General features: G+C 35.8%; 1 protein-coding gene and 1 pseudogene across 1 annotated transcript; both read right to left on the bottom strand.

Annotated features, from left to right (window-relative positions):
* Nucleotides 1-429: 429 nt before the first annotated feature.
* LOC116130071 lies at nucleotides 430-6,999 on the bottom strand (annotated as a pseudogene).
* Nucleotides 7,000-11,026: 4,027 nt separating this feature from the next.
* Nucleotides 11,027-17,550, bottom strand: LOC116130038 (squalene synthase 8-like). Its single transcript, XM_031415784.1, has 13 exons — nucleotides 17,350-17,550; nucleotides 16,652-16,694; nucleotides 14,820-14,909; nucleotides 14,653-14,728; nucleotides 14,374-14,443; nucleotides 14,079-14,222; nucleotides 13,880-13,984; nucleotides 13,660-13,806; nucleotides 13,490-13,565; nucleotides 12,845-12,933; nucleotides 12,671-12,763; nucleotides 12,086-12,179; nucleotides 11,027-11,205 (listed from the first exon to the last, which is right to left on the bottom strand). The coding sequence occupies exons 1-13, from the start codon at nucleotides 17,548-17,550 to the stop codon at nucleotides 11,027-11,029; spliced, it is 1,407 nt and encodes a 468-aa protein (XP_031271644.1).
* Between the last annotated feature and the right edge of the window lie 6,533 nt (nucleotides 17,551-24,083).

A 24,083-nucleotide genomic window follows, 5' to 3' on the forward strand; every position in this document is an offset into this window, starting at 1 on the left:
AACTAATTATACGTTAATATTTTTATTAAGATGAACCAAAATCTAGAAATTGTATATATTAATAGTTTTTATATATGTGGGGGGAAGAAAAAGGATTTTAGGTTTAGTTTCTTATGTTATTTTTTTGGGGATAAAATGACGTAAAAATATCCTTTAACCGTTAATTTTAACGTTTGAAATTGAAGATCGGGTGGAACTTTGATGGTTTTTCAAACTAAGGGTACCATCAGAATTTTGTATATTTTCACTGTCAACATGTGTGAAAGGTGGAACAAATTAAGAATGATAAGTTAAGTTTATTTACTTAAATGTTTATAATAATAATAATAATAATAATAATGCATTATTTTGTCTGGAGAGTTGATAGAAATCAAATCATAAAAAAGTTCATCTATAGATACATAAAAAAGTTCAACATCACTACGATCCTGCAAATGCCGGACGGAGGAGGAGAAATAAGACTATTTCCTGACTGTAAATTTTCTAAGTGTATCCGTAACTGAACTTACACTAATTATTTGGTCAGTTGGCGTAGAGATACGAGAAAATGATGGCCAGTGTAACGAAAAGTAAGACAATCTGCATGATTGTAGTATAATTATGTAGTGATGTGGCATTTTTATATGACACGTAGGAGTCAAATCTGGAGTTGGCTGGTCAAAGTAAATTGTTAAGACAAAAGGGGCAGTTCTGTCTTTTCCCTTGATTCCCGAAACCTAAATCGAATTAGGTCTTGTGTACGCAGCTCATTTCTCACTTTTCTCTCTTGGTTAACAGAGAGAGAAACGGTTAGAGATGCTGTGCTGGAAATCCCATACCCGTCCATGGAATCAACGGTGATGGTAGGTGTGAGCTGTCCTTTTCTGTTATAGCCCTTACTGTTTTGTATAAATCTGTACTGATTTTCTGCTTTGTGTGCGATGTATGAGTGGTGAGAGCATCTGGGTATACGGGTGTGTAAACAGAGGGTTTGTATCGGGTTGATGCCTTGGTATAAAAGGGGTGAGCCGATTCTTCTGTAAGGTTTCTCAAACTCATAGTAAAATACCTTTTCTGGTTGCCTTTGAAGAGTGGATGTAGGTAATCTTTCAGATTACCGAACCACTATAAATTGGTGTCTCTATTGTCTAATTTTCTTTTACTGCTTTTATCTTCATTATTATGATTGTTATGATTTGATTTCCTAATCTGGACTATTGCTGATTCACTATATATTGGGTTTAATTTACAACAAATTAGTTCATATTCTTGGAAAAAACTATGTAAGGTTGTAAATTTTCTGTAAAAACTCACCATTGTTGAACTGTATTTTGGTCCATTTTGGATTATGTAAGATTTTCTGGTGGAGTCCATAAAGAGTTGTAAGAGAGAATAACATAAGAAGAATCGATACAATGTGAATATTAATAAACTGTAATTTTTTCTACCAACCTTCTGTTTACAACCCCAGAATCCATGCATACTTTCTGAATTGCATTAATCTGGTTCAAGGTTTTTGTTGCATTGGGATCATTCTTGTTGATCTGCAGCCACCACCAACATATTTTGGTGAGTGAAACTGTAAGAACAGTTTGCGAAGAAAACATGCATCGGATTGAGTTAATGACTTTTTCCCACTATGTAATTAACACTACTTTATTACTCAAATTTATATTCAGACAAACGAACAGAAAGAAAATTTGATTCAAACTGTTAGAGCTTTTGAAGAGAGGAGGCCAATGAGTCTTTTCATGGTGTAAGATTTAATTTTGGTGGTTAGGATTTATCGGAATTTGATTTGGGAGGAACGGCTGTACAAACCCTAATCGTTTGATGGCCAATGACTGGAGGGGTTTACAGGGGTAGGATTTGAGGGGTTTTGGTAAATAATGATCTAAGAAGAGAATAGTGGTGAATTGGTGATATGGGGTCACAACGATGTTGGAATCGAAAACAGAACATAAATTTGGGTAATAAAATAGTATTTTAAAAGTTTTTAGGTAAGAAAATGTCATTAAGCTATTATCTATGTGGGAAAAACCATCGGATTAGCTAATCATGGTCATTGCCCATAGTGACTGCAAGTTAACTTATTGTTTAGCATGGATCATATATACCTTGGACTTGAGCATACAAGAGAAATCATAGAAGGTACGATACACATCTGACATATTATTTGTTCGGTCAATTATTTTAGCAGCAAGACCTAGAAATATCAACACAATGAACCTTCATTCATTAAAAAAATACTGAGAAAAAACACCAGGGAATGATTTTTTTAAATAATGTGATTGAAAAAATCTTACCACGTCTCATTTTCACTGCACCTCTGAAGACTTCAATGTTGTTGTAGCATAATGCTAATGTTCCAATGTCCATAACCTAACAAAGGTAAGCTTTCTATGAACCTTCATATTCATTAAAAACTAAACATGGTTTTTTATCAGTCACTCAGTAAATCAATCAGAGTCTCATATTCAAGCTTGCTACCTGAGGGATAGCACAAAATCTGAAAATAACAGGATCTCTTAAACCAGACATGTATTTGAAACAATCTTCCACATGTGTTAAAGCATTAGTAACCATGTCATTCAAACATTCTACTGCCTTGACAGAGTTTTCCTCATACTGTAAGTCCTGAGGGTGCAAAAATCATTTTAAGAAAGTCGATTAGATATGAAAAATAAAACAATAAATAGTGATAAAACAAGTAAAAGAGAATATACACCTCTAGTTTGTTGACGTATTTATTCCAGATCTCATGAGGCCAAAACATCCGCGGCTTTGGTGTTTCATTAATGTCCTCCAGATAATCTCGAATGATATTTGCTTTCTGTTATTTGTAGATCCATACAGTCAAGCTTTAGCATTTCAAATCAGATACTCAGGCTGTAGAAATACACATTGTTGCTCCATCTAATGAATACCTGAAGAAATACACCCATTGAATTGGAAAGACCTTCTAAAGCCATATCTTCCTTCCCAGAGGCATGGAAAAGCTTAGACAAGCCTAATCCAACAAGTCCAGCTACATAGTGGCAATACTCATCGTAGTCATCAATTGTTTCAACCTGCAAGATGATGATAAAATTTATTGGTGTAATATACATTTGGTGCATCTGTTTTTTCTGTAATTGGCTCAAGGAGCTCATCTCTACCATCATATATAGATTATTACTATATCTTAGAACAATAGATGCAGGTTACACGATTCACGAACCTTCTTGCAAATAAATTTTGCCATTCCTGCACCCATTTTTTGAGTAATATCCTCAATTACCTTCTGATAACTGCACATTAATATGAATTTCTACTTAAAGGACTGTAGCAAAAATTAAAACTGCAATTATGTCTGAATGCAAATAGATGCAGAAAATTCCAACAGGCCGATGGGGAAGAAAAAAGAATAAGAAAAATGGGTATGAATATCATCATTTCATGTCTCCAGAAGTTATTAAAATCAAATATTCCTAGGCTAAAGCAAGGATAAGAGACTAACCCCTTTTCAAGCTCCAGAAAAGCGGTTGAAACATGATGAAACTGGTCCATCAGAACTTTATCATCCTTTGTACCACCTTAAAAGAAAAAAAGAGTTAAAAAGAAACCAAAGGGAATCCTACTATCCCAGTAATATTATTTCTTTCAAATTAAGAAAGAAAATCTCACATGAAAAATTCCAGTCACGATCATATACATGACTTTGAAAAGCCAAGAGAATAGAAGCATTATAACAGGGCTGTCTCTAGACATTTATAACCCTAGGTAGGAGTTACTTTGGGACCCTCCAATAATATAAGCATATATTAAAAAAATATTTCATTTTTTTTTTTTTTTGGCCTTTTGAGATAATCATTATAGAGGTGACAACAATCGACAAGCTAACAGGTTAGGTTTGTGGGGGGTTTTGGAGAGTAGATGTGGATACGTGATTGGGTGGTGAAATTGTGATTTCCAAGATTGATAAAAAAGGCTTGAGAGTCGACCCAAGGTTACGTGGTCCAGTCGATTGGCAGTAAACGGTAAGGTATATAGGGGTTTGGTGAGAGGGCTGAGGGAGAAAGTGGTGTCAGGGAAGGCCAACATGTCGGTCATGCCAAAAGGCTGGAAATGGCTGTCGTGTGGGTGAGTTGGGTTGCGAGATTCTCAAAATTAGTCAAATCGAGGGTATCAAGGTTAGAAAATGATAAATGATGATTTTGATCGATTTTGGTAAGAAATCGACCGGAACCAAAATTGACCGAAATCACTCCAACCCAACCACTGCGCAGAAGAGGGCTGGAGATGATTTTGAATGTCAAATTGTGGATTGAATTGAAGTGAGTAATTTGAGATATGTAAATGACTATTTTAATCTTTATTGTTAAAAGAGATTCAATGTGTTATTTAGGGTATAAACTACTATATAAACTAGAGGTACAAACTTGCTATTTTGTAAACTTTGGATGAGAATATATGTAAAAGTTTAAAATAAATTTCGCTTTTATGGCTTTTTTTTGGGGCGCTTTGGTTAGATGAATTAACCATTTTAATTTTTGTAAGATATTCAAAAAAAATATATATATATTATAAAATTTGGGCCCCATTTTTTGTGGGGCCTAGGCAGGTGCCTCACCTGCTACCCTTAACCGGGCCCTGATTGTAACCTTCATTAAAACATTCTACTGCCTCTGCTTGAAGAGTTTTCCTCACTGTAAGTCCTGAGGTCACAATCATTAGAAATCAATTAGAATGAAAAAAACATAAATGTGATAAAACAAGTAAAAGGAATATACACCTCTAGTTTGTTGACGTATTTATTCCAATCTCTTAGGCCAAAACATCCGCGGCTTTGGTGTTTCTTAATTCCTCCAGATAATCTCGAATGATATTGCTTTCTGTTTTTGTAGATCCATAGTCAAGCTTGCATTTCAAATCAGACGCAGGCTGTGAAAAAACACATTGTTGCTCATATAATGAATACCTGAAGAAATACACCCATTGAACTGGAAGATGTTCTGGAGCCATATCTTCCTTCCCGAGGCATGGAAAAGCTAAGACGGACCTAATCCAACAAGTCCAGCTCATAGTGGCAGATCTTTATCATCAATTGTTTCAACCTGCAAGATGAGTGATAAAATTTATTGAGTGTATATACATTTGGTCTATCTGTTTTTTCTGTAATTAGTCAAGAGTCATCTCTACCATCATAATATACTTATCGAGTATACCATAAAAATTTTTTCAAATAATTATTCCATTTTTTTTGAGTAATATCCTCAATATCTTCTGATAACTGCAATTAATGTGAATTTCTAATTAAGAACTAATAAAATAAACTGCAATAGTGAATGCAAATAGATGCAAAAAATTCTTATAATGTAATTTTCCTCTGCGACTTAGAATTCAATCATCATCTAGCCTAGAGATTTTCCAAAAGAAACGGAATCATCTAGTTCTTTATTTCTTGTTGAACTGCTATAAATTAACTTGCAACTTCAATTGCAGTAAACTTTTTTAAAATATAACTTGTTTCAAATTAAATCCAAGTCTTTGGAAAATTCCTACCATGGTAATGAAAAGCAGATGAGGAAGAAAAGGAATAATAAAAAGGGTATGCATATATCATCAATCTACAGAAGTATTGAAATCAATTATCCCTAGGCTAAACCAAGATAAGAGAATGACCCATTTCCAAGCTCCGAAAAAGCAGTTGAAACCTGATGAAGCTGGTCCATCGAACTTTGTGTCCTCTGTACCACCTTGAGAAAAATAAAAAAAGAATAATAAGCAAAGTGAGCTGGTAAGAAACGAGCAATCAATGTAATTACTGTATTAATGTCAAATGATTGTTCAAATTATGGTGTGAAAAAGTAGAAACAAGGCAGGGTGATTCAAGATACTGAACACTCACAGGAAAAATGCCAGTCACGATCATGCACATGACCATGAAAAGCCAAGAGAGTAGGCACCTTCCTTCTGTAGGTATGCTTGTATCGTCCTCTTAATGGAAAAAAACACAAATTTATCAAGTGCTTGTTATTTAAATCAATGGGGTCTAAAAGGTTAAAGACAGCAGAAAACAACCAATGTTGTCAAGGGCTCGAAGAACCAAATAAAATATGCATACCTGCAGAACCACAATTTGTCACTTGAAAATTAGAATGAAGATGTCAATATAAACAAACCATGCAACGTGGACGCATGTAAGCTTTCTTGCTGTATATTAAGATGGTAATAAGCATAGATCAGAGATTTCCTGTGGACACTTTTAGTTTTTTTTTTTTTTTTTTTTTTTTTTTTTTTTTTTTTTTTTTTTTTAATATTATACATGTGGTTGCCTTTTAGGTTATATATATTAGGTGAAAGTGCATAAACACACGATAGGTTCCATTTTGGGTGTAAACGCCTAACCCATGAACAAATGGTATGAACACCGATCTCAATCCGTCTTTTGATATCCGCGCAAGAGCTCACGCAAAGGAGCGTTTACATGTGATTGTGGGTTCACTTGTGGATGAGGTGAGGTGGACGGGTAGGCCGTCAGAAAGAATAGGGGGGTCTTGGGTTTATAGGAAGAAGCCCCTCCACGTAATGATCACTCTTTGGTGTGAAACTTCTAACTGGTGACACAAAGCAAGACCCTGTAATGTAGCAATTCTCTTATGCCATAAATAAGAAGGGCGATTGCCTAAAAGAAACTCATCGGGTTCGTTTGAAAATATAAAAAATTAACTTCCTTTTAACGTCACGCCACGCCCTAATGATATTTCTAGACTCCTGTGAAGCATAGAAACCTTAGGGTGTCAATATTATAAACACCATGAAACATATTATGAAGAAGACTTACAGCGTCTCTAAGATCGGTATCAAGCTGCTGAATAAGGAGAGCGAAACTACGAGAGACTTTGTGCAGAATTATAACAAAACCCAGTGAGGCTGAGTGGGGTCTGCTTCACTGCATTTTTTGGCCGCCCGTTTCAGCTTCAACAGCGGGTAAAGTTCATCTGGGTGCCTGAAAACCTCTACCAGAAGAGTTCCCATTTCGATGAGAAATCTATGCAGAGATTTCAAAACAATTATATACTATTATATCTGGTCTTCGATTCAGAGAAAAATAAATTTATTATGGGAAATTATCATATTCTTTCTCGCTTTAATTCTAACATGACTCCTCTGTCAATCTGCTTCGGATAGCATTTTTCTCTAAATAAACATTTTATCTTTATTATAAATTCAAGTAATTTAGCGGATAGTGTATCCAGGGTAGATTAAAATTTCTATTAGGATGAGCCAAAATAAAACTAATTATACTTTAATATTTTATTAAGATGAACCAAAATCTAGAAATTGTATATATTATAGTTTTTATATATGTGGGGAAGAAAAAGGATTTTAGGTTTAGTTTCTTATGTTATTTTTTTGGGGATAAATGACGTAAAATATCCTTTAACCGTTATTTTAACGTTTGAAATTGAAGATCGGGTGGAACTTTGATGGTTTTTCAAACTAGGGTACCATCAGATTTTGTATATTTTCACTGTCAACATGTGTGAAAGGTGGAACAAATTAAGAATGAAAGTTAGTTTATTTACTTAAATGTTTATAATAATAATAATAATATAAATTGCATTATTTTGTCTGAGAGTTGATAGAAATCAATCATAAAAAAGTTCATCTATAGATACATAAAAAGTTCACATCACTACGATCCTGCAAATGCCGGACGAGGAGGAGAAAAATAACTATTTCCTGACTGTAATTTTCTAAGTGTATCCGTAACTGAACTTACACTAATTATTTGGTCAGTTGGCGTAGAGATACGAGAAAATGATGCCAGTGTAACGAAAAGTAAGACAATCTGCATGATTTAGTATAATTATGTAGTGATGTGGCATTTTTATATGACACTAGAGTCAAATCTGGAGTTGGCTGGTCAAAGTAAATTGTTAAGACAAAAGGGGCATTTCTGTCTTTTCCCTTGATTCCCGAAACCTAAATCGAATTAGGTCTTGTGTACGCAGCTCTTTCTCACTTTTCTCTCTTGGTTAACAGAGAGAGAAACGGTTAGAGATGCTGTGCTGGAAATCCCATACCCGTCCATGGAATCAACGGTGATGGTAGGTGTGAGCTGTCCTTTTCTGTTATAGCCCTTACTTTTTTGTATAAATCTGTACTGATTTTCTGCTTTGTGTGCGACGTATGAGTGGTGAGAGCATCTGGGTATACGGGTGTGTAAACAGAGGGTTTTTATCGGGTTGATGCCTTGGTGTAAAAGGTGGAGCCGATTCTTCTGTAAGGTTTCTCAAACTCATAGTAAAATACCTTTTCTGGTTGCCTTTGAAGATGGATGTAGGTAATCTTTCAGATTACCGAACCACTATAAATTGGTGTCTCTATTGTCTACTTTTCTTTTACTGCTTTTATCTTCATTATTATGATTGTTATGATTTGATTTCCTAATCTGGACTATTGCTGATTCACTATATATTGGGTTTAATTTACACCATATGGTATCAAGCTTTTGTGTGGAGTACCTAGGTTATTAATTCTAGGTTGAGGATCCAATTTTTAATCTGTATAATCTAGGTTTTCCACAGTTCTGTCTACTACTTAGGGTTTTTCGTTGATCTCTAAAATTTGGGGCTTTTAGTTTCTAAGTCACTGGGAAGCTAGAAACTTAGAAATGTCTAGTATGAGCTGGAGAAGTTTACAGGAGATAACGATTATGGTTTGTGGAAGATGAAATGAGAGCTGTCTTAGTCAAGGAGTGTTTCTGCTACCTTAAGGTGAGGAGAGTTTACTAGAGAGCTTGACTGAAAAAAAGAAGAACTTCTAGATAAGGCTTACAGTTCTTTAATCCTAGGGCTAGGAGATAAAGTTCTAAGAGAGGTTAAGAAAATGAATACACCAGCACAGATTTGGGAAAATTAGACTCCCTATACCTATCTAAGTCTTCACCAAATAGGTTAGTTCTAAAACAAAATTTTTTAGTTTTAAAATGGATGAAACAAGGTCTTAGGTGACACCATAATGATTTTAGAAAACTGGTTCAAGACTTAGAAGGCCTCAGTGTTACCATTGAAGATGAGGATCAAGCTATAATTCTTCTGAATTCTCTTCCCAAAGTTTTTCAAATTTTGTTGATACTCTGAAGTATGTAAAAACTCTTAAGCTAGATGAGTTGTGGTAGCTTATTACTACTAAGGATACTGAGTTTAGGAAGGAGGGTAAGTTAATGGGAAGGTCTAATGTCGGGTAGGTCTGAGAAAAGGGGTTTAAGAAGGGTCATTTTAGAAACAGATCCAATTCAAATCCAAGTTTTGTCAGGAAGTGTTTCCACTGTCATAAAGAGGGGCATTTCAAAGGGATTGTCCAGATAGGAAGAAGAGATCAGGGGAGAAAAGCCTAGTGGCAGTGTTGATCTAGCCTCATGGTTATGAAAGCTCTGATGTCCTTGTAGCTTCTGTAGGGAATCTGAATCTGAGTGGATTTTGGACTCTGGTTGCACTTTTCACATGACTCCAAATAGGAGTTCTCTTATGAACTTTCGAAAGTTAGAATCAGGCAAGGTTCTAATGGGAAATAATGCAGTATGTAGTGTATTAGGCATTGGGATGTGAGATTAAGTCTTCATGATGGTAGTTCTAGAATTCTTTCAGAGTTAGATACATACCTGAGTTAAAAGGAACCTGATTTCCTTAGGTAGTCTGACTCTAATGGTTTTAGTTACAAAGCTCAAGGTGGAGTCATGAAAGTTACAAAGGGTCCCTGGTGGTTTGAAAGGAGAGAAGGAATGGTCTATATTTTTTTGAATGGATCCACTGTTACTGGACCAGCAGCAGTAACATCTCAGAAACCTAATCAAACCTCTATTTGGCATAAAAGGTTAGGACACTTAGTGAGAGGGCTAATTGAGTTAGTAAGCGAATGCTTTGGGGGGGATAGGATTGAGAAACTTGAATTCTGTGATCATGTGTTTTGGGAAGATGAGTAGAATCAGTTTCTGTGGGAAACCACTGTTCTAAGGGTCACCTTAGATATATTCACTCTGATGTGTGGGGGCCAACCAAACATCCATCTTTAGGAGGATATAGATACTTCATTAGCATTATAGATGATTTTCTAGGAGAGTCTGGATCTATTTTCTAAAAACCAAAGATGAAGCCTTTAGGAAATTTAAGGATTGAGAAGATCATGATTGAGAACCAATCTGGAAGAAAATCAGAAACTAAGAACTGATAATGGGCTGAGTTCATTAATGCAGAGTTTGATAATCTGTGTAGGGAGAGTGGAATTCTAAGACATAGAACATTTAGATACACACCTCAGCAAAATGGTTTAGCAGAAAGGATGAATAGGACCATTCTTGAGAAAGTTAGGAGCATGCTATCTGATTCTAGATTACCTACTAGGTTCTGGGCAGAAGCTGCTCAACAGCAGCTCATCTGATTAATAGGAGTCCATCCTCTCACAGCTGATAGTTATGCTTTTGCCCTTCAAATTGCTGAAGACACTGATGAGGAACCTAGAACTATTAAGGAAGCCATGAGTTGTAGGGAACTGGCATTGGAAGCTAGCTATGCAAGAAAATTTGATTCCTTAATTAAAACCAACCTGGATTTTAATTAACAACCTAAGGGCAGCAGGGTGGTAAAATGTAAATGGGTTTTTAAAAAGGAGGAGGCATACCAGGGTGTAAAGCTCCTAGGTTAAAGCGAGTTTAGTGGCCAAGGGTTTACACAGGTTGAAGGGGTGGATTACAATGAGATCTTCTCACCTGTGGTGAGACATACAACCATTAGGATACTGTTGTCTTTAGTAGCTCAGTTTGGTTTAGAATTAGACAGCTGGACATCAAAACAGCCTTCTTGAATGGTGATTTAGAGGAGAAAATTCTGATGGAACAACCTAAATGCTTTGAAAGGGAACTAAAAATCAGGTATGCTTGTTAAAAAAATCCTTGTATGGCTTGAGAGCTTCTCCTAGGCAGTGGTAAGAAATTTGATTTTTCCATGTTAAATGCTGGGTTTATCCGAAGCGTTTTGATGGTTGTTTTTATTTCAAATGTTTATACGGAGAATGCATATATATCTGTCACTGTATGTGGATGATATGTTGCTAGCTTGTAAGGTGTCTCAGAAATTGATAGATTTAAGGGAGAAAATGAGTAAACATTTTGATATGAAAGATCTAGGTAAGCTAGGAAGATTTTGGGTATGAACATTGAGAGAAATAGGAAAACTGGAAGCCTCATACTGTCAGAAAGAATATGCTGAAAAACTGATCAAAAAGTTTAATATGATTGACTCTAAGCCTGTTAAAACACCTTTAGGTCAACATTTAAGCTTAGTGTAACCCGTGTCCAGAAACTGAAGAAGATAAGAAGAATGGCTAGTATAACCATATGCCATTGCCATAGGAAGTCTGATTATTTGATGGTGTGCCCCAGCCCAGACTTAGCTTTGCTGTCGTGCAGTTAGTAGGTTTATGAGTAATCCGGAAAACCTCATTGGGAAGCTGTTAAATGATCTTGGTATGTGAAGGGAACTCTGTCCACTGGCATAGTTTACAGTAGAGTAAAAATTCTGGAAAATCCCATCATGGGATGTGTAGATGCTGATTATGCTGGAAACATTGACAATAGGAGTCCATGACTGGTTTCTTTGTTTTCTATTTGGAATAACTTGGTTTCCTGGAAAGCTAATCTGCAGGCTATTGTAACTTGTCCACTACCGAAGCAGAGTATGTTGTAATTACAGAAGCAGTCAGGAGGCCATGTGGTTAAGGGGGATGCTGATTGAAATGGGACTGATCCAGCAGCATGTTCCTATTAAAGTGACAGTCAGAGTGCTATTTTCTTGTGTAAAAATCAGGTATTTCATGAGAGGTCGAAGCACATTGATGTTAGACTTCATTTCATAAGAAACTTGATAGAAGACAAAGTTATCAAGGTGGAGAAATCCCTGGTAAGGAGAATCCAGCAGACATGTTCACCAAGACAGTAACCTTAGACAAGTTAAGGCTCTTCAAGAGCCTTCTGCATATCGAAGAGATTAAGAAATTTTCAGGCAACTAGAAAGGAGAAGATCAAATGCCAAGGTGGAGATTTGTAGTGATGTGGCATTTTATATGACACTAGGAGTCAAATCTGGAGTTGGCTGGTCAAAGTAAATTGTTAAGACAAAAGGGGCAGTTCTGTCTTTTCCCTTGATTCCCGAAACCTAAATCGAATTAGGTCTTGTGTACGCAGCTCATTTCTCACTTTTCTCTCTTGGTTACAGAGAAGAAACGGTTTAGAGATGCTGTGCTGGAAATCCCATACCCCCATGAATCAACGGTGATGGTAGGTGTGAGCTGTCCTTTTCTGTTTAGCCCTTACTGTTTTTATAAATCTGTACTGATTTTCTGCTTTTGTGTGCGATGTATGAGTGGAGAGCATCTGGGTATCGGGTGTGTAACAGAGGGTTTGTATCTGTTATGCCTTGGTATAAAGGGTGAGCCGATTCTTTGTAAGGTTTCTCAAACTCATAGTAAATACCTTTTCTGGTTGCCTTTGAAGAGTGGATGTAGGTAATCTTCAGATTACCGAACCACTATAAATTGTGTCTCTATTGTCTACTTTTCTTTACTGCTTTTATCTTCATTATTAGATTGTTATGATTTGATTTCCTAATCTGGACTTTGCTGATTCACTATATTTGGGTTAATTTACAACATAGTGTCTTCCATGTCTTTCCATGCATACTTTCTGAATTGCATTAATCTGGTTCAAGGTTTTTGTTGCATTGGGATCATTCTTGTTGATCTACAGCCCACCACCAACATATTTTGGTGAGTACTGAAACCATGAGAAAAGTTTGCAGAGAAAACATGCATCGGAGCATACCTTGGACTTGAGCATACAAGAGAAATCATAGAAGGCACCATACAAATCTGACATAACATTTGTTCGGTCAATGATTTTAGCAGAGAGACCTAGAAACATCAACAATCAACACAACGAACCTTTATTTATTAAAAAAATGAGTAATACTAAGTCAACAAACTTTTTTTCACAAACTTCTCTTATAACCCTTAACGTGATAACTAAGTTGATGTTGTCACGTCAAAATGATTTTGATTATGAATGATTGTTTCTCATAGAAAAAATGACTGTTCTTTATGAAGGAACAACCAATGGAACAACCGTTTATAAATAAAGAACAACTATCTCTAATGGCGGAACAACCATTTCTTATAAAATGAATGACTATAAATGGTTGTTCCTTAAGGACAATCATTCCTTATGAAGGAATGATTATTCCTTTATAAGGAACAACTGTTCGTTTTCAGTAGTGCCTTTGGTATCTTGGGTGTAGTAGGAGCTGACGTGATAGTACCAATCTGCTGACACGTTAAGATTGTAAGAGAAAGTTGTGAGATTAGGTTATAAACATAATATTTTTCTTAAAAAATATAATGTGATTAAAAAAATACTGAGAAAAAACACCAGGAATGATTTTTATAAATAATGTGATTGAAAAAATCTTACCACGTCTCATTTTCACTGCACCTTTGAAGACTTCAATGTTGTTGCAGCATAATGCTAAAGTTCCGATGTCCATAACCTGACAAAGGTAAGCTTTCTATGAACCTTCATATTCATGGTTTGTTATCAGTCACTCAGTAAATCAATCACAGTCTCATATTCAACCTTGCTACCTGAGGGATAGCACAAAATCTGAAAATAACAGGATCTCTTAAACCAGACATGTATTTGAAACAATCTTCCACATGTGTTAAAGCATTGGTAACCATGTCATTAAAACATTCTACTGCCTTGACAGAGTTTTCCTCATACTGTAAGTCCTGAGAGAAGGTCAATTAGACATGAAAAACAAAACAATATATAGTGATAAAACAAGTAAAAGGGAATATACACCTCTAGTTTGTTGACGTATTTATTCCAAATCTCTTGAGGCCAAAACATCCGCGGCTTTGGTGTTTCTCTAATATCCTCCAGATAATCTCGAATGATATTTGCTTTCTGTTATTTGTAGATCCATACAGTCAAGCTTTAGCATTTCAAATCAGATACCCAGGCTGTAGAAAAACGCATTGTTGCTCCATATAATGAATACCTGAAGAAATACACCCATTGAACTGGAAAGATGTTCTGGAGCCATATCTTCCTTCCCAGAGGCATGGAAAAGCTCAGACAGACCTAATCCAACAAGTCCAGCTACATAGTGGCAGTATTCATTATAGTCATCAATTGTTTCAACCTGCAAGAGATGAGGATAAAATTTATTAGTGTGATATACATTTGGTCTATCTGCTTTTTCTGTAATTAGCTCAAGGAGCTCATCTCTACCATCATATATAGATTATTACTATATCTTAGAACAATAGATGCAGGTTACATGATTCACGAACCTTCTTGCAAATAAATTTTGCCATTCCTGCACCCATTTTTTGAGTAATATCCTCAATTACCTTCTGATAACTGCACATTAATGTGAATTTCTAATTAAAGGACTGTACCAAAAATTAAAACTGCAATTATGTCTGAATGCAAATAGATGCAGAAAATTCCAACAGGCCGATGGGGAAGAAAAAAGAATAAGAAAAATGGGTATGAATATCATCATTTCATGTCTCCAGAAGTTATTAAAATCAAATATTCCTAGGCTAAAGCAAGGATAAGAGACTAACCCCTTTTCAAGCTCCAGAAAAGCGGTTGAAACATGATGAAACTGGTCCATCAGAACTTTGTCATCCTTTGTACCACCTTAAAAGAAAAAAAGAGTTAAAAGGAAACCAAAGGGAATCCTACTATCCCAGTAATATTATTTCTTTCAAATTAAGAAAGAAAATCTCACATGAAAAATTCCAGTCACGATCATATACATGACTTTGAAAAGCCAAGAGAATAGGCACCTTCACCTCTGTAGGTATACTTGTATCATCCTCTTTAATGCAAATCCATTGGGGAAAGGGGAAAAAAGGGCATTCACCAACATTTGAATAAAAATATATAGGGAGAACGACTTATACATACCCAAGATTTATCGTAACGATAAGTTGGTATTCAAAAGGTTTTGAAATGACAAATAGGTACTTTCTGTCATGTTCTGTTAGTGATTTCTGTTTATTAATAGTGAAAAAACTAAAATGCCCTTAAAAGTTTGAATTTTAGTTTTTTATAAATTTAAAAATTTCAAAAAACCCCCTAAGTTTACAAATTTCACTAAATACCCCAATATATAAAAGTTTTATAAAATAACAAAAACACCCCCCACCGGCAAGTGCCAGATTCCGGCCACCACCGCCGGAATCTGGCCGGAAAGTTGCGTTACGACACAGACCCGTCGGATCTGTGTCGTAACGCGTCGATCTGGCCTTTTCCGGCCAGATCCGTGGCTGATCTGGCCGGAAAAGGCCAGATCTACGGCTAGATCTGGCCGTCGACGCCGCAAAACTCCATCTGCGGCGTCGAAGGCCAGATCTGGCAGTAGATCTGGCCTTTTCCGGCCAGATCAGCCACGGATCTGGCCGGAAAAGGCCAGATCTGGCTGCTGCTTCGACGGCCAGATCTTGCCTTTTCCGGCAAGATCCGTGGCGGATCTGACCGGAAAAGGAAAGATCGGCACGTTACGACACAGATCCGACGGGTCTGTGTCGTAACGCAACTTTCCGGCCAGATTCCGGCGGTGGTGGCCGGAATCTGGCACTTGCCGGTGGGGGGTGTTTTTGTTATTTTATAAAACTTTTATATATTGGGGTATTTAGTGAAATTTGTAAACTTAAGGGGTTTTTTGAAATTTTTAAAAAACTAAAATTCAAACTTTTAAGGGCATTTTAGTCTTTTCACTATTAATAAACAGTAATAAACAGAAATTACTAACAGAATATGACGGAAGGTACTTATTTGTCATTTCAAAACCTTTTGGATACCAACTTATCATTAGAGTAAACTTTGGGTATGTACAAGTCGTTCGCCCAAATATATATATATAAATGTTAAAGGGAGAACAGACTCTGCAACATAATCTACGTAAATTTTGTCTATCAGACTGTAGAAGGTAAAGCGACTGAAGTGATGTCCAGACTGCCATCTGAAGAAACCATTTTAAAATTTTTCACATCACGTTTATCATATTCAATAGAACAAACGAAGAATGTCAGTTGATACTCTTGATTTCATTTATTCCAAATTTTTATTTTATAGTGATGCTGTTTCTTTTATTTTAACAGATTTTTAACCTTTTATTGTAGGGCTGTACACAATGGCACGCTAAAGTCCACTAACGCTTTCTTTGGCCAAGAAGGGCTCATTTTAGTAAAAATTAATTCACGTTAATAGCGTCAAGTTGGTGGTTTTTGGCTTTTTCTAACTGATTCTAAAGTCTAAAATCACTTTCGAAGTCACCGTTGGACTCCCCATAACCTCTTCTACAAAACTCATACTTTTACTTGCCGACCTCATTCACTATTTTTAACTACCTTTAACAGTCACGAACGGTGTTAATTTAAGGGTGAAAATTAAAATAAATATAACTAAAGGTATCACCTTAAGATTTTGCTAATCGTCAGGTGAGAATATGTTGTTTAGTCTTTTCAATATGGAAAAATCTAATATTGTAGACAGCAAAGTGCAAGATATAACACAGAAATCGAAAAAAAAAGTTGAAGATATATATCAGAAACATACCAACTGTGTCAAGGGCTCGAAGAATCAAATAAAATATGCATACCTGCATAACAGCAAATTTTTTAACTGATAAAAATATACACATGAAACACACTAGCTTATGAACATCTCTCCCAGTAACAAGAAATACTTGTAAAACGCACATAACAGCTTTCATGCTATTAAGACAGTAATTAAAAACATAGAACAGAAAATTCCACAAGTTAAAATTACAACTTCTATTTCATTGTATATTACATAATATCACGTTGCATGCTACCGAAACAATGATACGGGGGAATCTGTCAACTTCGTCGCCGTTTAGGGTGTTTGTATTACCCTAATGATCTTTTTTATTCGAATGTGAAACGTTCAAACCTCTGAAACTGTTAATGTAATTAAACATAATCAACTTTATTCGCTGGAAGTTGGGATAAGCCTGTAAACTACTATGATGGCATAAACGAGTCGTAGAAAACCTTGAATTAACTCCCTGCTAAAGCAGATCGAGATAGAAGGGTTTACATCAATGAAAGTAGATGGTTTTACACTAAATGAATGAAATAGAATAGTCTGTCTGATCTGATACTAAACGAAATGAACAAAGAACCCAATAAAGCAGACAACTCGGAGGGATTTCTGACTTATTAGTAGACTCAAGCGAATGACCCAACAGTTAGTAACAGAACCTGAAGTAAGAACTGAAAATGGAGACTTACAGCGTCTCTAAGGTCGGTATCAAGATGCTGAATCACGAGAGGGAATTTATGAGAGACCTTGTGAAGAATAGTATAACAAAAAACCCAGTGAGGCTTAGATGGGATTTGCTTCAGCTTCTCCACATCTGTTACCGCCCTTTTCAGCTTCAACAAGGGGTAAAATTCATCTGGGTGCCCGAAAACCGCTGCCAAAGTTCCCATTTTCTCAACCCTCTTTAAGATTTTGAAAACCCAAACACACGACATTATATTGCGTTTATTTGCGAGTAAAAGCCTTTTTCCCACCCAAGGTTTGCCTTAATAAATTTCCACTCAAAAAGTTTCAAAATACTACTTTCTCACCCAAAGTTAATATTCTGTTACTACTCAAAGCTGATTCCGGCCGATTTTGATAGCGAAAAATTCTCTCTATCACCACTATTTGAACCTCTGTTCTCCTCTCTACAAAACTCATCTTACTCTAGTACCTGATTTTTCGTCGATTGCTAGCCATCGCAAAACTAAGGTTTCCTGCTCTTAGCTTATTTCTGACTAATTTTGGCAGCAAATGTTCAATCGGTCACCACCATTCGATCCACCGGTCTCTACTCTAAAAACTCCTCTTACCTTGGCTCTTGGCAACTCGCTGAAAATCGGCTAAGAAAGTGAAGTGTATTTTAGGTATTAACGGAATATAAACTTTGGGTGGGAAAGTGGTTTTTTGAAACTTTTTAGGCTGAAAAAGTCATTAAAGAAAACCTTGGGTGGCAAAAAGTCGTTTACTCTTTATTTGCACATTTCAAATGACAAAATATTATCATTTTTTTTTTAAAGTATCGTTTTAGCCTTTTAGGTAAATATCTCGTTTAATTTGATTAATTTATTCTTAATTAATTAAATACAATTTTAAAGATGAAGCCAGTCAAGATGTCTTTTCATATATAATTTTATAATAACTTTAAAATGTATACTTTGTTGTAAAATAAATGCAAACAATATAAAGTAAATGGGTGCTAAAAATGAAGAGGAAGATTAAGAGGACCAGAATGTTGTTTGCCTTCCCATTCATTAGATTCTTACAAAAGAGGAAATTATGTTTTAGTAGAAAATGGAAATGTTTTAGTAGAAAATGGAAATGTTTTTGAAAAACGTTTTTCAGGAAATAACTTATTATGGGGAGAGTTGCATTTTTCTTTAAATAAACCATTTTTCTTTAGGAAAATGCTATACACACAACCTCTTATCACAAATTTTATCTCACAACTGCAGCAACTCATAATGGTCCCACCTGGGACCTGCTAAAATGTAATTGACTAACTGCGAACTGTTGCGTGGAGGTTGTAAAAAAAAGTTTGTGAGAAGTGATTGTAGGTGTAGTTAGAGCTGGTCAAGGACCAATCCCAAGTAGGCCCAAGCCTGAGCCTGGGATCGATCCCAGGCCCATGAGCAATATTAGGACACGAATCGGTCCCTAGGACTGGTCCTATGGGCCTAAGACCTGTCCTATGGGCCTGGAAAACTTCTTTTCCCCACTGATTTTTTTTTTTTTATATTTTAGGGGCAAAATAAAATTTTGTAGGGGGTTTTTAGTATTTTCAGGAGTAGATTAGTAAGTTTCTAAAAATTTAATTAATTTTAAAAAATAAAAAAATTAATAGTTAATTTTATTTTTTAACATAAATGTAATATTCACATTTCACACATTCACGCTTCACAAATAAACAATTAAATAATTTTTTTTATTAAATTATTCATCTTCATCGTCAACAATATTTACATCATTCAAATCTGTATTCTTAAAGAGTTCGAGTAGTTCGGGATCTTTAAGGTGCTATTGTAGTCTTCTTTCTGCATGAGTTCAATCCCGTAAACACGTTATCATTTTAATCATCTCATCTGTTAAAGAACATCTTCTGTCTTCAACAATCCGACCACTCGTTGAAAATATTGACTCAAATACAATTGTAGAAACCGGCACAGATAAAATGTCACGTGCCATTTGGGCTACAATGGGGAATCGACTTTCATGTTGGTTCCACCATTGAAGAATATCCATGTTATGTTGCTCATTCATCGTCATAAAGGACAGGTCCACTTGTAAGTAACGATTCAACTCATTTGGTTCATGTATGTACGAGCTGGAGCTGCTACTTCCACCACGTTCCATATACGTTCACTTGCTCGATCCTTGACGAAGGGCTGCATTAAGGTCCTGATCCTCTCTCCTAAACGTTCCACTTCCACTTCCATTGTACCTGTTTTCATATAAAGAAAAAAGGCTATCTAATTTTTGTTTAAAGTTAGTCAAATAAGACGTATAATCATATCCTAAATGCTGGCTTAACTCAATAATTATACAGTTAATTATGTGTAATTTAAACATAGGATCTAGAACAATGCCTAATCCATATAAGAATGGAATATCTAACCAATATTTCTCATATTTTTCTTCCATCTTTAAAACAATTTCCCTTAAAACATTATTATATCTATATTTAGCAAAAGTTTTAGCAATTTGAAGTAAAATATCTAACACTAAATTAGTAGTTGGATAATAAATACCACTTAATATATTAGTAGCATCATAAAAATTTTTAAGAAATGAATAAAAAAGTTCACAAACCGCCCAATCATCATAGCTAACAACTTCCTCTGGATAGTGCTTCCGGTTGACGAAATCTGTAATTTATTTCGCGGTTGGCAAAGCTTTTTCCAACATCAAGTAGGTGGAGTTCCAACAGATAGGTATGTCCGTACATAACTTCAAAGGTCGAATCGGTGGGTCCTCTTGCTTACAATATTTGACGTATTCTTGCCATCTTTTATTGCTACCGCCGACGATAAATTCGATAGCTGCGCGCACCCTCTCCATCTTCGAATGTATAACATCTAAACCTGCTTTAACTATCAAATTGATGATGTGGCAAGCACATCTCTGATGAAAAATTTGCCTTCACCACACGGATCGAATCTCTTTTCAAATAAAGAGCTATCGCGGTGTTAGCAGCTGCATTATCAAGCGTTAGCACTACAACTCTATTAGTTAATAAATATTATTGTAAAACTTCAAGAATTGTAAAATAAATAGTTTCAGCACTATGTTTTTCATATAATGGTTTTATCAATTTCTGTTGTAAACCCCAATTATGATCTAAGAAATGTACTGTGACAGTTAAAATCGGTTTTTGATCTACAAGCTCATATGTCTGATGTAAGTGTAATAGATATATTCCTAAAATTTTGAAATTCGTTTTTAAGTTTATTATTTATTTTGTTATAAAGTTTTAGTATATCTCTTCTACTTGTACTTCTACTAACAGGGGTATATGCTGGACAAAATGCAGTTTTAATCATGTGAATAAAATAAGGATTTTCAGATAAACAAATGGGAGAGTCCGTAGCAACTATGAATCTTGCTATTTCCTCTCGTGCAACATGTGCATTGTATTGCCATGTTGAGAGAGTTGAGGATTGTGGATTAAAATTAAGTTGAGTTTGAATTTGTCTACCTAATTTGGTTGAAGACGTATCGGGCAACTACATTATTTGGGGGTGCTTTTTCTCCACATGTCGTCGCATCGTCGAAGTCCCCTTCTCAGCGCCAATAATGGTTCCACAGAAATTACATATCCCATACAATTCTTCCTCCTCCCCATTTGTCTTTGGCCGTTTTGATTTGGTAAAGTGTCGTCATACATTGAACACGACCCTCTTTGATGGTCGGGGGGGTTGGGCTATGCTCATGCCTGTTGACTCGCAGCTCGCATGTGTTTGGCTACACCTCGTCCTGACCGAATGTGGTTGTAGAATTGCAGCTGCATCCTCTGGAGAAAATGGTGAAAATGGATTGAACCCTTCCATTTCTTCGGTGGATGGAATGTAAAACTCATTTAGGGATGATCCTCCGAATGCATCATTTCGGGAATCCATTATAAATTTATGACAAAATAATAAATAATTAAAATGAAAAGAAATTCAATAATAATATGAATAAGAGATGATATTGAAAAATAGAAAAAATTGAATAATATAAATAATATGAATAAATTATAAATTATAAATATAAATATAAATTGAATGGGAATTTGATTGGAGATTTGGAGTAGAGAGATTGAGAGAATGAGAGATTGAGTGGTGTGGAAAAAATGAAAGATTTTAGGGTTATTTATATTGTAATTGTGGAGGGCTCAAAAATGACCGTTGGCTACTGCCATCGGTTATAAAGAAAGTAAAAAAATATAATTACATAAAGGACTAAAAGGAAAAAAATGCAAAAAAAATTTGGGCCCAGGCCTGGGACCTTGGAGGAGGGCCCAGTGGAGGGATCGAGCCCTCCTCCTTAGGTCCGATCCCGTTTTGGAACCAAACCTCCTAGGATCGGATTTTTGGATTGGGTTTTTGGACTCAGTCTCAAATGCCCACCTCTAGGTGTAGCATTACTCATTTCTTTATAAATTCATGTCTTTATAGTTAAACAAAATCCATTTTAGGTAGTAATTTAACCGTTAATGTATCAATGAGACGTATGATTTATAATATAATTCATTCTGATTTTGTGAACAAACAATTTTTTTTTCACTTTGTTCACACAAATTTTTCATTTCAATTTGTCGTTATAGAATTTTTACAGTCTTTTTAAACATTTAAATCTAATTTATCATTATCCTCATTTTGTTCTTTTGTTTTGACAAGTTTAACCTTAATGAAAATTACTAAAAATGACATTATAAGTTCTAAGTACATCCCTATTATATTATATTTTTTTGTTTTGAACTTTAATTCTTACATAAATCGTTACACTAAACTTTCATAATCATTGAAACGTTTTCTTTTATTTCAAATATTTGTTTGTTGATGAAACTAAAGAATAAAAAGTAAGTTTCATATTTGAAATTGGGGGAAATGAGTGTAAACAAAAAACCGAACTACAATTACCTCTAGGTGATCGAGTGGTTCAATAAGAACTTTTAGGTATATTACTCAAGAAATCCTGAGTTTGAGTCTCTCTTCGTTTGCTAATAGGAGTAGACACTAAAGCTTTTATCTAATTGATCCCGAGGGATTAGTTGAGGTGTGCGTAAGCTAGCCCAAACACCCTATCATAAATAAAAAAAAAAAAAATGAATTAAATTTAGATGACTATTTTCAATACTAAACGAGATTTAGAGATATTATTTTTTAAAGAGCAAACATCATATTCCCACCCAAGGTTTAGCGAAATCCTAAGTTGGTACCCCTAGTTCCATTTATTACAGATTCACACCCTTAAAATAACTCTGTTAGCAATTTTTAGGTTACAGAGGGTGCTATTACCATAATGCCCTTAACAAATAAATTAATAAATTATGTTTTAACCCCTAAATTACAAAAATTATAAATTAACCATCTTATTTTCAAATTACTTCAATAACACCCTCAATGACTGCACACCCTCTCAATTTTTGCCAGATTTGGGCTATTTCTAACAGCGTTGAACCCCATGGTCACCTCCATCACCTTCCTCATCGATCATCGTCCGTCGTCCAAAACCCCTTTGGTTCCCAGCTCATTGGCCTCTCCGATCGTCGACGCCGTTAGGCTTAGGGTTTTACTATTCTTCGTCAGATTCCGACAACAAAAATCCAATTGGATACCACCACTACAACCAGCGTCTCCAACTCTACAAAACCCCTATGTCCCCAGCAACCGTTTAGTCGCCGTTTGCCAGTCGAGAGTTCGTGTTCGTCGTATTTTTTGGTGAAGTGGTGGTGAACGCAAAAGGTGAGCTACTGTGGCTGGGAAGGTTAGGGGTTTTGTAAAGGGGGATCCGAGGAGTCAAACGATGGTGGTGGTTAGGGTTGTCGCCGCTCAAAACGGTCAGAAACTGACAAAAACCAATCACAAGTCGTGGCTGTCGTGGCAGGCAATCAGCGAGTGATGAGGGGTTGTGAAGAGTAAGGTTTTATAGAGGGGATGATAGGGATTCGAATGGTGGTGACAAGGGTGATTTTGGGTGGAAGAATCACCAAAAAAGGGTGAAAAACGTTGGGAGTGATGTCGACTAACATGCGCTGGAGCATTGTTATGGGCGGCAATCTGCTAACATGCGCCTCTTCCTATAAAATGAATAATTTATCCCTTAACCGTCATATCCAACAATCTCCGTCGCTTTAAGGGTGAAAATCTAGAATAAATAGAATCAGAATTAAATCTCGGGTGGGAACATGTCATTTACTCTTTTTTAAATATAAAAAAGTATCAATTTGCTTATTTCTCTTCATGGTTAGCCTGTCGGTCCAAAAATAAACTCAAAGACCAACGGATAGTGATTTGCATATTCAAATATAAGTTCGTTAAAGAAAGGAAGGTAGTTTTTGAAAATTAGTTAAAGAGCGAGCCAATAGGAAGAGCCACAGTGGCATTTTCAACGTTGATCTGGCACTTTAGAACATCCAATGAGTTTGACCACGATGATCTTAGCGTCTCGCGATGCCGCCACTGGGAATGACCGCTAGTCACGTGCTCATGCGATCCTGGCCCTACCTTTGTGCTGCAGTTAGATAAGAAATTAGTTGGAGAGGGAAAGTTTTAACGGCTACCGTGAAGAGGCCGAGTCACCAGCTAGCTGTTAGCTTCTCTCCGGTTAACGTATTGAGTAGTTAGTCAAGTGACCTATTATATTCTACCACGTCAGCATCTAGAAATCGAATTATGAGCGTGAGTGAATATTACGTTATTAACTATCTTTAAGTGATTGAGCGATCAACTAAAATTTT

The sequence above is a fragment of the Pistacia vera genome, unplaced genomic scaffold (assembly GCF_008641045.1).
Source record: "Pistacia vera cultivar Batoury unplaced genomic scaffold, PisVer_v2 Contig217, whole genome shotgun sequence".
Lineage (NCBI taxonomy): Eukaryota > Viridiplantae > Streptophyta > Magnoliopsida > Sapindales > Anacardiaceae > Pistacia > Pistacia vera.

Excerpts from the sequence above, each read along its gene's own strand:
- LOC116130038 (XM_031415784.1), bottom strand. The coding sequence starts at position 17,550 with ATGGGAACTTTGGCAGCGGTTTTCGGGCACCCAGATGAATTTTACCCC. Across the intron at positions 13,566-13,659 it reads GATTTTGTGCTATCCCTCAG|GTTATGGACATCGGAACTTT; the intron begins GTAGCAAGGTTG and ends TACCTTTGTCAG. Across the intron at positions 12,180-12,670 it reads GACATGGAAGACACTATGTT|GTTTCGGGAATCAAGGGAAA; the intron begins GTAAATTAACCC and ends AATTCGATTTAG.